This window comes from Malus sylvestris, chromosome 13 (assembly GCF_916048215.2).
Source record: "Malus sylvestris chromosome 13, drMalSylv7.2, whole genome shotgun sequence".
Classification (NCBI taxonomy): Eukaryota; Viridiplantae; Streptophyta; class Magnoliopsida; order Rosales; family Rosaceae; genus Malus; species Malus sylvestris.
Window position 1 is genome coordinate 17014967 of NC_062272.1, and position 15938 is coordinate 17030904.

The following is a 15938-nucleotide window of genomic DNA, read 5'->3' on the forward strand; positions in this document are numbered from 1 at the left end:
CCAAACTATTGGCTCATGTTATCAAGCTCAGGGCTCAACACCCTGATTACCCAATCAAATCTATTCGATTGGAGAATGTTGGAGAATTCACATCTAAAACTTTTGATGACTATTGCATGTCGGTTGGGGTTGACGTTAAACATCCATTACCCCATGTGCACACCCAGAACGGCCTGGCAGATGCATTCATTAAGTGCTTACAAAAGATTGCTTGATTGTTGGCCATACGTACCAAGCTCCTGATCGCTGCTTAGGGCTATGCAATATTGCACGTGTTTATACCATATTTAGGGCCTCGTATTTAGATCTCGTACAAATACTCAGGGGACTTAAATGTAATTATGGGATAAAGGAAGGGGCAAATATGTAATAAGTGAGGAGTCCTTATTCTATAAAAGGACCCCTCACCCTCACAATTGGGAGAGGCCTCACTCTCATCCTCAGAGGTCAATTCCTAGGCCTGAGATCCCCTCTCTCACCCTCAGAAGCTCTCAGAAGCTCTCACCCTCTCCCTCTCTATTCCCTCAAATAAATACATAATCAGTGTGGATGTAGCCCAAACCTTGGGGTGAACCACGATACATCTTGTGTTATTTACATTTCATTGCAGATCCACGGTCGGATTTACGTTGTTCCAAGACATTCCAGTTTTGTGCATCAACATTTGGCGCCGTCTGTGGGAAACGACACAAAAAACTATGTCGGTTCTCTTTCATTTTTTTCACCTCTGCCGTGAATCTGCAGAAACACCAAACCAAAATCCCAGTCCCATCTCTCTTTCTCTAGAAACCCAGAAATGGACACAAACACACAGCCAAGGCTCCGAATCCAAGGAAGCGTCTGAATATACTCAAAACAAAATACCACTCACTTTCTCTGTGTCTCTTGATTTTATTCTAAACTTCACCAATGGAGTTGAAGCCCATTCTGGGATATCTTCAAGAAAAGACTATTTTGGTTATTGGAGCCACAGGCTTCCTTGCAATGGGTCTATTCCAAACAGATTCATAAGTGATGCTCTTTTAAGTTTTCAACACATAACCTATTTGGCAGTCGCTGAGTCCTGCACTCCTCAGAGGAGAAATAATCAAATACACCAAACAAATTCTCACCGAGACGCCGCTAAAATATGGAGGCGAGTGGCACCTACTTCCTCGGCTCAGCTCCAAAACCTCGCCGCCTCAGCCTCACGCAGATCCTCATCTCTCAATCACACCCGTCGGTTTGTAATCTCCTCGGCGTCCTCCCCTTCGTTGACGCCGTTGGTCAAATCTGCACCTAAAAAAGGCTTCTTCGGGTGGAAGGCGAAACAACTGGCGATACTCTTCGCTCCTCAATGATGCTGCAGACAGATCAGCGGTGGGAGAAGAATTGCGAGTCTCGCTGCAATTGGGCGTGTCGGTGGAGCAAGAGAGAGGCGGCGAGGGCGAGCGTCCAGCTTCGAACGGGATGTCGGCGATGGAGAGCCTGGACGGCGACGACGAAGGATCCTTGATCGGGTTCTGCGGAGGAGCTTCGATCCTTTCTAAGCTTGCAGTGGCCATGGCCATGTGTGATACGCTTCTGGGCAGAACCCTGGTGCTCGATTCGGCCAACAAGGTGTCGGTGAATCACGTGCTTGAAAGCTCCAAACTTTCTCTCTCTGGAGTCTGCAAAGTCTGCGCTATATGAATGTCTTCGTACTCCCTTATTCCTGTGGTGTGATGAAAGTGCAGTTGAGCAGTTTTGCAGCTGAGTCTTGAGTATTTCATAAACCTCCCACCATTAAAGCTCACTCGAAAAGCTTCAAGCTTCCATCTTTTTGCACTATCTTCACCCTCCCCGACGGCACCGCCTGCCGTCAGTACATAACCCAGAAACATGACCGTAAACGACTGCACCGCCCACTCCCTCCTCTCTGACCTCGCCACCGATACATTATGCCCCCTCTTCGTCGCCTCCGAGTTCTGTTGCTCTTCCGGCGTCCCTGAACCCAACGGAACCCTCGTCTAAACCAGCGGATACGGGGATATCGGCATCTGAAAAATCCGCACTTTCTTACCCTGCAACGACAGTAGCTGTCAGTGGGTCGAGCTCCCAGAAAAACTCTCCGACAACCGATGGTACGCCTCCAAGGCGAAAAATGAAAATGTACACGTCTTCGCCTCCAACAGCTGCGGCCGGATCAAATAAACCGACCCCGAATGCCCATGCCCCATGTCATGTCCGGTATGCTACTCTTGCCCACGGGTGACGTCCTCATAATCAACGGCGCATTGAACGGGACCGTAGACTGGGAGAACGCGAAAAATCCAGTTTTCAACCCGGTCTTGTACTGAACCTACGAATCCAACCCGGAACGGAGAATCGTGGTGCTGAAGCCAGCCGGCATTCCAACAATGTACCACTCATCCGTTGTTCTTGTGCCAGATGGCAGAGTATTGGTAGGCGAGAGCAACCCACACGAGATGGACAACTTCAGGAGAACTTTCCCCACCGATCTCAACCTGGAGGTGTTTCATCCACCATACCTGGCCCCACTCTTCGCTTCCCTACGACCGTCGATCTTGACCGTCGAAACGAGGGATGATACCGTATGTTGTCATCAGAGCCACCCAGGAAACGAGGGATGATACCGTATGTTGTCATTCGGCGTATCTTCCAAATCATCTATGTGAAGAGGCTCTGTCTGGGGAGAATGAACATGTAGTTGTGAGATTTCGTTACAACAACGACCGGTACAAATATTCACACCATTCGTTAATCATTCTGCTTGGCTAGAACGATAGAAATCTTCATTCAAAAGACAGAAAAAATTAGCAGCTCCGTATACAGTGGAGGTAGCTGCCAGAGCGAGGTGTCTATCGCCGGCAATTCGAGCTTGGAAACAAAGCGCGTCGGAGAAGAGATATCCGAGATGTTTCAGTGGCTTGCAGGGGTATGATTGGTAAATTCAATAAAAGGACTGCATCAGACAGGGATGGGGAACATGGGTGGGCAGAGAATGAGTGGAAAGATAAAGAAAGGCATATGGGTGGTGTCTGTCCAAGCAGCTGTCCTCCTAGAGAAAAGCAAGAAAAAGCAATGGCAATTAAAAGCTTAAAGTCAGATGTTTTCCAAAGGCCAAAGAACATGGGTGGACAGGTATAATTGCGGAAGACCAGAGATAATTGTGAGGGACTCGTGGACCATGCAGAAAGGAAAAGCATAAAGAAAAAGAAAAAGTAAAAGCAAAACAGCACCAAAAAGGAGATTTCACCCTGGAGCTCATCAGCCATAAATAAAATATGAAGTATGGGGAGGTGGTGGAGGATGTGATCATGAGGGATCGTGCAAAAGCGGAGATAAGATGAATGTACTTATAATTCCTTGTCTGCCATCTGCAAAAGAGAAAAGAAGACAGAAACAAAAGCAAAAGTAAAGCAGAAAAGAAAAAGAGAAAAGAAGAAGAGAGTGCAGCAGAAAAACACTGCAAAAACAAGTAATAAACACCCCACCCGAATGATGTAATTTATTATCTTTCGGAGACATCTGTATAAACCCCATCAGAGGGTAAAATAAAAAAATAAAAAAAATAAAAAATAAAAAAAAATAACTGCAAAGCCCAAAATAAATGGGTTGGCATGTTGTGAAGGGCGAAGGCTCATAAGCTCGAAATAGCACCAACCAGGGGATCAAAAGTACGCCCAGTACTTCAAATCATACATGAACATTACTCATGTCAATCATACATAAACATTCATGAGCATCACTCATCCAATCATACATAAACATTCATGAACATCACTCATCCAATCATACATAAACATTCATGAGCATCACTCATGTCAACATCTATGAGCATCACTCATGTCAACATCCATGAGCATCACTCATGTCAATCAACATAAACATCCATGAGCATCACTCATGTCAAATCAGCTTCAAAGACTTCATTCACCAGAGCTCTAGATTTAAAAGCTTCATTTACAAAAGCTCCAGTTTCGAAAGCTTCATTTACAGAGCTCTAGCTTCAAAAGCTTCATTTACAGAGCTCTAGCTTCAAAGCTTCACTTGCAAAGCTTCACCTACAAAGCTTCACCTACAAAACTTCAATGCAAGGTATACAAATACCACATCTGAACAACCGTCACTTCGGCCCATACATGGATTCAATTTGAAGTCTCCAGCCAACAGACTCTATTGACCGAAGACTTGGGGGACTACATTATGTACCATATATTGGGCCTCAACTGGGCCTCATAAAAAATACTTGGGAGACTCTAGCCCATCACTTATGTATTGAGGAGCGAGCCCTTATTCTATAAAAGGGACTCCTTCACTTTTAGAGAGCACTCATGAAAAATACTTGGGGGACTCTATCCCATCACTTATGTATTGAGGAGTGAGCCTTTATTCTATAAAAGGGACTCCCTCACCTTCATTAGAGAGAAACGCCGCCAGCTGAGCAACCGCCTTGCCGCAAGCATCAACTCTAGCCCATCATTTATGTATTGAGGAACGAGCCCTTATTCTATAAAAGGGACTCCCTCACCTTCAACACCACAAGCCGAGCCAACCAAGGCAACACAAGCTACAAGCAGAGCGGCCTCGCAACATGTGCTACTTCTAGTTGAGCATCATTTCAGATTGGGCACCGCCTCATATCGAGCATCAGTTCTAGACGACATCTAGTTACTTCGGCCCACACATGGACTGAATTTCAAGTCTCCAGCCAAAAGACTCTCTTGACTGAAGACTTGGGGGACTACTGTTTATACCATATTTAGGGCCTCGTATTTAAATCTCGTACAAATACTCAGGGGACTTAAATGTAATTATGGGATAAAGGAAGGGGCAAATATGTAATAAGTGAGGAGTCCTTATTCTATAAAAGGACCCCTCACCCTCACAATTGGGAGAGGCCTCACTCTCATCCTCAGAGGTCAATTCCTAGGCCTGAGATCCCCTCTCTCACCCTCAGAAGCTCTCAGAAGCTCTCACCCTCTCCCTCTCTATTCCCTCAAATAAATACATAATCAGTGTGGAAGTAGCCCAAACCTTGGGGTGAACCACGATACATCTTGTGTTATTTACATTTCATTGCAGATCCACGGTCGGATTTACGTTGTTCCAAGACATTCCAGTTTTGTGCATCAACAGCACGCAACCATGTTAGTCCGCCTGGAGCCTGTTGCAACCCAACCATATAGCACCCTTCAGTTGGTTATTGGATACGAACCCGACATATCGCACCTACGCATTTTTGGTTTTGCAGTCAATGTGTCGATTTCGCCGCCCTTACATACAAAAATAAGGCTCAACGAAGGATGGGAATCTATGTCAAATATAATTTTCCTTCAATTATTCGTTATTTAACCTTTGACAGACGATCTTTTTACTGCTCGTTTCGTGGATTGTCACTTCTATGAGACAGTTTTCCCGTTATTAAGGGAGATAAGAACGTCACCATTTTTTAGGAATGATGTGAATTATCGTGTACGACTCCCACTTTGTCTAATTTAGATCCCCGCACCGCTTAGTCTGAAACTGAAGTGCAGCGCATATTAGATCTTCAGAGCATAGTTCAGAGTATGCCAGATGCTTTCATAGATCTAGCGGGAATGACAAGATCACATATTCCAACTACAAATGTGCCTGCAATGATGGATGTACCAAATGTACGAAGGACTTCCCTCCTAGAGGCTTGGGACGCCACTTTGGCCGATCCACGTACATTAGCGGCTATCAAATCCTCTACCTTACACAAAAGCATGGCAGACCACTTGGTTCAAAAGATTCATACCCTCATAAGAGGAAACCCACAACACAGCCCCATGTTAAGCCTATCGTGAATCCGATTGTCGCCTACTTATTCTATCAAACTCATGAGGAAATTCTAAATTACGGAAGCATCCTTGAAGAGACGAATCCACCTTCCAAGAATCGTGAAATTTTGGTCCATTATGCTAGCTTGGTAAGGTGTTTGGACCTACAGCTCATATTCCTCTACATGTGAAGCCCGTTGGCTACAAATGGGTTTTCGTTCGAAAGCGTAATGAGAAGAACAAAATTGTGTGTTACAAAGCTTGTCTTGTTGTGCAAGGCTTCTCACAACGCCCTGGGATTGACTATGACAAAACTTATTCATCTGTTATGAATGTGATTACTTTTCACTACCTTATCCGTTTTGTAGTTTTCAAAAAACTGAGTATGTAGCTGATGGAAGTAGTAAAAGCGTATCTCTATAGGGATCTTGATACGGAAATTTATATGAAATTTCCCAAATGACTTACATCGACTGGATCAATTATTTCCAAACCTTGGAACACATTCTCAATTTGGCTGAGGCATTCACTCTATGGTTTGAAGTAATCCAGAAGAATATAGTATAACCATCTGAGTGAGTATTTGACTAGTCAAGGATATGTGAACAACAAACTATGCCCCTGCATGTTCATTAAGAAGTCACATTCTGGTTTTGCGATTTTTGCAATTTATGTTAATGATATGAACCTCATCGGAGCTCCTGAATAACTCGCGAGAACTGTCGTGCACCTTAAGTCGAACTTTGAGATGAAAAATCTAGGAAAAACTCGAGATTGTCTTGATCTTGAGATAAATCACCATTCGGATGGAATCTTAGTACATCAATCGAACTACACCCATAATGTGTTGCGCTGCTTTAACGAGGATAAAGTGAAGCCTTTGAGTACTTCTATGGTTGTTCGATCACTAGATGCAAAACAAGGTCATTTCCGTCCGAAAGAAGATAATGAAGAGATTTTAGAGCTTGAAGTTCTTTATCTAAGTGTGATAGGCGCTTTATTGTACTTAGCTCAATGCACTAGACCCAATCTCATTCATTGTTAATCTATTGGCAAGATACAATAATGCACTGACACGCAGACATTAGACTGATGTTAAAGATATCTTCTGTTACCTTAAGGGTATTACAGATCTGGGCTTGTTCTATCCCTGCGGATCCTGGAGTGATGCTGCACCCCCTTATCTCGAGTCAATTCTCGCCTTGTTGGTTATGCTGACACATGATACTTATCTGACCTGCACAAGGCGTGCTCTCAAACGAGTTATGTCTTTACTGTTGGAGGCACCGCAATCTCTTGAGGGTTCACTAAACAGACATTAGTTGCCACTTCATCTAACCATGCTGAAATTCTCGTCTTACATGAAACAACTCAAGAATGCTTCTAGTTGAGAACAGTTGTGGGCCATATTCAAGGCTTATGTGATCCTTACCCCGTTGTTGATGTCCCAACGATGATCTATGAAGATAACGCAGCATGCATCAAACAACTCAAGAAATGTCACATCAAAGGAGACAACACCAAGCACATTGCGCCGAAATTCTTCTTCTCACATCAACAGCAAGAGCATCAGACAATTGAAGTCATGAAAATCCATTCACAAGACAATCTGGCCGACCTCTTCACCAAATCACTACCGAAGGCGACCTTTCAGAAGCTTGTTCAATGAATAGGTATGCGTAAACTTTCTGAGTTGTAACTATTTGTACCATACTTAGGGCCTTTGTATTTAGATCTCGTACAAATATTCGGGGGACTTAAATATAATTATGTAATAAAGGAATGGGCAAATATGTAATAAGTGAGGAGCCCTTATTCTATAAAATGACCCATCACCCTTACAATTAAGGGGGGCCTCCTCACTTCCAGAGGCCAATTCTTAGGCCTAACCCCTCATCCTCTCAAACCCTCTCATACTCTGAGATTCAGAGCTCTCATCCTCACAAGGAAGCTCTCTCTATCCTCTTCAACATTTCAGATAAATACAATATTAGTGTAGACATAGCCCAAACATTGGGGTGAACCACGATACATCCTGTGTTATTTACTTTCTTGCATATTCACGGTTGGATTTACGTTGTTCCAAGACCTCCGGTTTTGTGCATCAACATTTGGCACCGTCTATGGGAATCGACACAAAAAAACTATGTCAGTTCTCTTTCATTTTTTCATCTCACCACCGTGAAACCTCACCACTGTCCGTCGTGGATCTGCAAAACCCAAGAGACAACCAAAACTCTCTCTGCCTCTCTCTTGTTTCTGATCTCTTTCACCTTTTTAAACAAAACAACCACTCAAAATATCTTCTTCCTATATTTTTTTTCCTCCCCCACATTACAAAATTAGAAATGCAATCGAAAACCTATTCCGCAGGATCCTGTATTGAGAAGAAACTCAGGCTTTTCGGGTTTGAACTGAATCCACGTAGGAATGAAGAAACCTCCATCAAATAAGGAGGGTCATCAACAGAAGGTGGTGGGGATGAAAGTGTAAATTCATCAAACTCTGTCTCACATCCGATAAAGTTGGAACGATCTAGAGAGAATGAGAAGAGCTCAACAAGTGAACCAGATGACAAGAAATTCGAGTGCTAATATTGCTTCAAGGAGTTTGCAAATTCATAAGCACTCGGTGGAGATAAAAATGCACACAAAAATGAAAGAATGAAGAAGAAAAGGCTCCAGCTTCAAGCTAGAAAAACCAGCATCAAAAGTTACCTCCAGCCTTTCCAAACCTTCCACCACCGTGGTTCTACAGTGGCACCGTCATGGTTTTACGACCCTTCCTCGTATCTCAGTTCTGACCATCCATTCACCCTTCATGAAGAGTCCCAGATCAGTTATATCCCGTTCGATCAAAATTATGGGTCGTTAGGCGGGTCCCACTCCAAGGTTTCCAATTGGTACTCCATGCCACCTCAGCAGTAGTTTCTTTCTTCCTAGACAGAGGAACAAGATCATCCTTCAAACCCTAGCGATGACCAAGCACTCGGTCGGGTGGGTCGCAGCGCAGAACCAGTGGCTACTGACTTTCCTCGTCATGTTCTCCGCCTCCATCATGATCATCTTCTTCATCAGAGTCATCGATAACTCTTGACCGCACGATCGCAACAGTTATGGCCTTCCACGAGCAGCCGACAAAGGCAAAAGCGCAGTTCTACCACAGAGAGATGGACACGGGCATATCGTATATCTCCAACGTGGACCTCTACAGCTCAAAAGCGGCCAGCAACACCACCACCACTCTAACGACCCGTTTGCATTTCTCAGGTCCAATGGGTTGATCGTGCCTTTTTCCACCACCGCCGACCTTTTTCGAAACCACACCCTCGAGATTACTGGTATTTACTAGTGGCTAAAGATCGAAATTTGCTTACCCATCGCGCTGGTTTGACTGGTGCTGTTTGGGGCGTCTTTGCTGATTGGGTTTTTAGCGACAAAATTGACTCTTCAGGGGTGGAAGGATAAGAAGAGCCTGATGCCGAAATGGAGGTGCAGGATCATGTGGATCATTAGGGTTTGTACTCGATGCCTTTCTCTTCGCTTTTAGTAATCACGAAACCTCTAGGCTCCGCAGCTATCTAGTTGCCATCAAAAGACCTTCCAAAGTTCACGACCAAACTCTCCGACCCAACTCATGTTTTGGGCGCCTTCTCCAGAGCAGTGCCACCGCCACGCCACCTTCTCTAACTGTCTCGCAGCTCCTGAGAATAATGGAGAAATAGCTTTCTGAGAAAGCCATGAGAAAAGCAAAAGGGATTACTGGGTGGTAGACATATGAAATCATTTTCTGAGAAAGCAAAAGGAGAAAGCCATGTGCTCACGGTTTCATGCATGTGAAATCATTTTCTGATTTCTGAGAAAGCCATGAGAAAAGCAAAAGGGATTACTAGGTAGTAGGCATGTAAAATCATTTTTTGGGAAAGCAAAAGGAGAAAGCCATGTGCTCGCGGTTTCATGCATGTGAAATCATTTTCTGAGAAAGCAAAAGGAGAAAGTCATGTGCTCGCGGTTTCATGCATGTGAAATCATTTTCTGATTTCTGAGAAAGCCATGAGAAAAGCAAAAGGGATTACTGGGTGGTAGGCATGTGAAATCATTTTCTGAGAAAGCACAAGGAGAAAGCCATGTGCTCGCGGCTTCATGCATGTGAAATCATTTTCTAATTTCTGAGAAAGCAAAAGGAGAAAGCCATGTGAAATCATTTTCTGAGAAAGTGAAAAGAGAAAGTAAAAGCAAAAGCAAAAGCAGAAAGCAAGAGAAGATAAAAAGAAGCAGACATAATTGCAGTGGTGATGGCATACAGAAAAGGGAATTATAGGCGTGACCCATTAAGCAGAGGATCAAATTAATGATGTAATTTATTTTCCTTATCTTTCAGAGAAATCTGTATAAACCCCATCAGAGGATAATAAAAAAAATAAAAATAAAATATAAAAAAAACGGCAAGCCCAAAATAATGGGCTACAATGTCATGTGGAGGGCGAAGGCCCGTATGCCTAAAAGAGCCAGGCTCTATGGCTCCAAATTTATTCGGCACCCTACCGCTATTATCACGAACCAAGTGATTAATAGTACACCCAGTACTTCCAAAATTATTCAGCACCCTGTCACTATTATCACCAACTAGGTGATCAAAAGTACGCCCAGTACTCCCAAAATTATTCGGCAGCCTGCCACTATTACCACCAACCAGGTGATCAAAAGTACGTCCAGTACTTCAAAATTATTCGGCAGCCTGCCATTATTATCACCAACCAGGTGATCAAAAGTACGCCTAGTACTCCAAAATTATTCGGCAGCCTGCTGCTATAATCACCAACCAGGTGATCAAAAGTACGTCCAGTACTCCAAAGTTATACATGAGCATCACTCATATCAATCATACATAAACATTCATAAGCATCACTCATGTCAATCATACATAAACATTCATGACCATTATTTATGCCAACATTCATGACCATTATTCATGTCAACATTCATGAGCATTACTCATGTCAATCAACATTGTTGTTGCACAAAACCGGAGGGGTCTTGGAACAACGTAAATCCGACCGTGAATCTGCAAGAAAGTAAATAACACAAGATGCATTGTGGTTCACCCCAATATTTGGGCTACGTCCACACTGATATTGTATTTTCTCTGAGAGAATTGTGAGGGAGAGAGCTTGTGAGGGTGAGAATGAGTTCTGCTCTGAATATGAGAGGCCTGAGAGGATGAGGAGGCCTAAGAATTGGTCTCTTCTTTTATTACATAATTACATTTGAGTCCCCCAAGTATTTATACGAGATTTAAATATAGATGCCCTAAATATGGTACAAACAGTAGTCTCCCAAGTCTTCAGTCAAGAGAGTCTTTTGGCTGGAGACTTGAAATTCAGTCCACGTGTGGGCCGAAGTAACTAGATGTTGTCTTGAACTAATACTTGATATGAGGCGGTGCTTAAAGTGAAATGATGCTAAACTAGAAGTAGCACATGTTGCGAGGCTGCTCTGCTTGTGGCTTATGTTGCCTTGGTTGGCTCAGCTAGTGGTGTTGAAAGTGAGGGAATCCCTTTTATAGAACAAGGGCTCGCTTCTCAATACATAAATGATGGGCTAGAGTCGATGCTCGCAGCGAGGCGGTTGCTCAGCAGGCGGCGATGTTCTCTAATGATGGTGAAGGAGTCCCTTTTATAGTATAAGGGTTCGCTCCTCAATACATAAATGATGGGTTAAGTCACCCAAGTATTTTTTATGAGGCCCAATATATGGTGATGGGCTAGAGTTGATGCGCGCGACGAGGCGGTTGCTCAGCTAGCGGTGATGCTCTCTAATGATGGTGAGGGGGTCCCTTTTATAGAATAAGGGATCGTTCCTCAGTACATGAATAATGGGTGCTCTCTAATGAAAGTGAGGGATTCCATTTTATAGAATAAAGGTTCGCTCATTAGTACATAAATAATGGGCTAAGTCCCTCAAGTATTTTCATGAGGCCCAGTTGAGGCCCAATATATGGTACATAATGTAGTCCCTCAAGTCTTCGGTCAATAGAGGTTGTTGGCTGGAGACTTCAAATTCAATCCATGTATGGGTCGAAATGGCGGTTGTTCGGAGGCGGTCTTTGTAGACCATGCACTGAAGCTTTGCAAGTTGAAGCTTTGAAGCTAGAGCTCTGTAAATGAAGCTTTCGAAGCTAGAACTCTGTAAATGAAGCTTTTGAAGCTAGATTGACATGAGTTATGCTCGTGAATGTTTATGTTGATTGACATGAGTGATGCTCATGGATGTTGACATGAGTGATGCTCACGAATGTTAACATGAGTGATGGTCATGAATGTTGATTGACATGAATGATGGTTATGAATGTTTATGTGTGATTGACATGAGTGATGCTCATGAATGTTTATGTATGATTAACATGAGTAATGCTCATATATAATTTTGAAGTACTGGACGTACTTTTGATCACCTGGTTGGTGATAATAGCGGCAGGGTGCCGAATAATTTTGGAGTACTAGGCGTACTTTTGATCACCTAGTTGGTGATAGTAGCGGCAGGGTGCCGAATAATTTTAGAGTACTGGGCTTAGTAGCGGCAGGGTGCCGAATAATTTTGGAGTACTGGGCTTACTTTTGATCACCTGGTTGGTGATAGTAGCGGCAGGGTGCCAAATAATTTTGGAGGACTGGACATACTTTTGATCACTTGGTTGGTGGTAATAGCGGTAGGGTGCCGAATAATTTTTTGTAGTACTGGACGTACTTTTAGTCACCTGGTTGGTGCTATTTTGGGCTTATGGGCCTTCGCCCACCACACAACATTTCAGCCCATTTATTTTGGGCTTTGTCGATTCTTTTTATTTATATTACCCTCTAATGGAGTTATACAGATGTCTTCGAAAAGATAAGAAAAATAAATTACATCATTATGGTGGGGTGTTTATTTCTTGCTTTTACTTTCTCTTTTGCTTTCTCTTTTGTTTTTGTTTTTTTTCAAAAAAGAGGAACCTGCATGATTCAGAAGTTGGTGGTCGACAGTTGGTTTTCAGAAAATGGGCAGGTTCATGATGAAGAATCTTATCTTGTCCCTTTGCCTATGTTGTCCATGACCTAATCACTACTGGCCTTGACCCCAGCCCTGGCCGACTCAAAGAGCATCCATTGCACTTGCAGATAGAGGGAACCTTGTGCCTGGAGAGCAAATTGTACTTAGGCAAGATCCTCTAAGGTTGAGGGTTCTTTCTCTTTAGCCATTCTCTGTGCTCCACCAGGTCCATCTTCACTTTCTTTATTCTTATAATCATTAGGTCGCAGTTCAGGACCAACATCCTGCACCCAGCTGGCGGCATAAAGCCTAGAAGCCTCATTCAACACCAAAAACCACTCCCGCATGGTGAGCTGATGCCGCTTCTTGATAGGAGGAGGGTCCGGCAGCGAAGATGGAAATGCAATCTCTTTTAGATCATAACGAATGTAATCATACACTTTCCGACACACCACCCGGACCTTCATTTCTGTGGTGCCGTTAACGTCTTTCACATTGTGATGTGGACTACATACTTCTACCTTTGCAGTGACTGATACTCAAAGCCTAATTCCATATGTTGTTGTATTGCACTGGTACAGACTTCCAAGCCACGGCTACCTGTATAACACTAATATCCATCTGGTTTGCGACGAAGCTGGATTAGAGAAAGGAGGGTTGAGCTTTCAGACTGGTGGAGTTCCGTGAGAGAGAGAGAAAAAAAATAGTTGATTTTCTAGGTCGGTTGAGAGCAGAGGAAGTGGGAAGTGAGTAATCGTCGTCCATTTTGAAATCGAAGACGCACCCATTCAAGGTTCGAATAAAGAACTCTCGTAAAGATACGCATTCATCTGGTAGCAGAACTGATTCTTCCAAGTTTGAATGAAGTGCCCGAGCCCACGCTCCATAAACATGCGGGCAGAGAGAAACTGGAATTTCCACACTTGTCAATAATCCCCAACATCTGGAAATGGAGCGCAAAGGCAGCAACCAAAATGATGAGAGCCGCCGCCCATAAACTCCCAACCATTACTCATTTTTTTCCAATGGAGGCCACCAAAAGCTGAAACATTCAAGCTGCCAGCATTGAGAGAACCTCTAAATCCTATATGGGTTTTTGCAAAATGTGGGTGGTAAGAAGCGAGAGATGTTTTTTTCCTCAAATAATTTCTGGGTTTGAAGAAGAAAAAACACAGTGTGCTTCTCCCGAGTGCAAAAGCGACTGTGTGTGAATTTTGGAGCTGACAGCAACTGGAAATAGAGCGGTGGACCTGTGAGAATGAAAGCTTTTTTTGGGTTTTGATGTTGTTGCCTTTTCTTTTTAGTGTGCTTTTGCTTTTGGCTTTTGGGGTGGGGGTTTTCTGGAAAAGCCCAAGGAGGTTCTGGGTTTCTATAGATTTTGCAGTGTTTGATTTTGCAGATTTTGCAGATTCACGGTAGAGGTGAAAAAATGAAAGAGAACCGACATAGGTTTTCGTGTCGATTCTCATAAACGGCGCCAAATGTTAATGCACAAAACCGGAGGGGTCTTGGAACAACGTAAATCCGACCGTGAATCTGCAAGAAAGTAAATAACACAAGATGTATCGTGGTTCACCCCAATGTTTGGGCTACGTCCACACTGATATTGTATTTTCTCTGAAAGAATTATGAGGGAGAGAGCTTGTGAGGGTGGGGATGAGCTCTGCTCTGAATATGAGAGGCCTGAGGGGATGAGGAGGCTTAAAAATTGACCTCTCCTTTTATTACATAATTACATTTGAGTCCCCCGAGTATTATACGATATCTAAATACGGAGGCCCTAAGTATGGTACAAACAAACATAAAACATTCATGAGCATCCCTCATGTCAATCAGCTTCGAAAGCTTCATTTATAGAGCTCTAGCTTCGAAAACTTTATTTATAGAGCTCTAACTTCAAAAGCTTCATTTACAGAGTTCCAACTTTAAAAGCTTCATTTACAAAGCTCCAGTTTCAAAAGCTTCACTTGCAAAGCCTCACCTACAAAGCTTCAGTGCGGGATATACAAATACTGACTCCGAACAACCACCACTTCGGCCCATACATGGATTGAATTTCAAGTCTCCAGCCAACAACCTCTATTGACCAAAGACTTAGGGGGACTACATTATGTACCATATATTAGGCCTCAACTGGGCCTCATGAAAAATACTTGGGGGACTTAGCCCATTATCTATGTACTGAAGAGCTAGCCCTTATTCTATAAAAGAGACTCCTTCACTTTCATTAGAGAGCACCCATTATTCATGTACTGAGGAGCGAGCCCTTATTTTATAAAAGGGACTCCCTCACATTCATTAAAGAGTATCGCCACCAGCTGAGCAACCACATTACCGTGAGCATCACTCCTAACTCATCACTTATGTATTGAGGAGCGAGCCCTTACTCTATAAAAGGGACTCCCTCACCATCATCAGAGAGCATCACCGCCTACTGAGCAACCACCTCGCCGCGAGCATCAACTCTTAGCCCATCACTTATGTATTGAGGAACGAGCCCTTATTCTATAAAAGGGACTCCCTCACCTTCAACGCCACAAGCCGAGCCAACCAAGGCAACATAAGCCACAAGCCGAGCAACCTCGCAACATGTGCTACTTCTAGTTGAGCATCATTTCACATTGAGCACCGCCTCATATTGAGTATCAGTTCTAGACGACATCTAATTACTTCGGTCCACACATGGACTGAATTTCAAGTCTCCAGCCAAAAGACTCTCTTGACTAAAAACTTGGGGGATTACTGTTTATACCATATTTAGGGCTTCCGTATTTAGATCTCGTATAAATACTCGGCGGACTTAAATGAAATTATGTAATAAATGAATGAGCAAATATGTAATAAGTGAGGAGCCCTTATTCTATAAAAGAATCCCTCACCCTCATAATTAAGGAGGGCCTCCTCACTTCCAGAGGCCAATTCTTAGGCCTGACCCCTCACCCTCTCAAAGCCTCTCATACTCTGAGATTCAGAGCTCTCATCCTCACAGAGAAGCTCTCTCTATCCTCTTCAACATCTTAGATAAATACAATATCAATGTGGACGTAGCCCAAACATTGGGGTGAACCACGATACATCTTGTGTTATTTACTTTCTTGCATATTCACGGTCAGATTTACATTAT

At 43.4% G+C, this 15938-nt stretch overlaps 1 protein-coding gene and 1 pseudogene across 1 annotated transcript; one reads left to right on the forward strand and one right to left on the reverse strand.

The window, feature by feature from the left end:
- Positions 1–8134: 8134 nt before the first annotated feature.
- Positions 8135–8875, forward strand: LOC126595297 (zinc finger protein 5-like; annotated as a pseudogene).
- Positions 8876–12791: 3916 nt separating this feature from the next.
- On the reverse strand, positions 12792–13505 carry LOC126595936 (uncharacterized). The gene has a single exon (XM_050262353.1). It carries the CDS (start codon positions 13279–13281, stop codon positions 12979–12981), a length of 303 nt encoding a protein of 100 aa, XP_050118310.1. The 5' UTR covers positions 13282–13505; the 3' UTR covers positions 12792–12978.
- Between the last annotated feature and the right edge of the window lie 2433 nt (positions 13506–15938).

Coding starts and splice junctions, on each gene's coding strand:
- LOC126595936 (XM_050262353.1), bottom strand. CDS start 13,281: ATGAAGGTCCGGGTGGTGTGTCGGAAAGTGTATGATTACATTCGTTAT.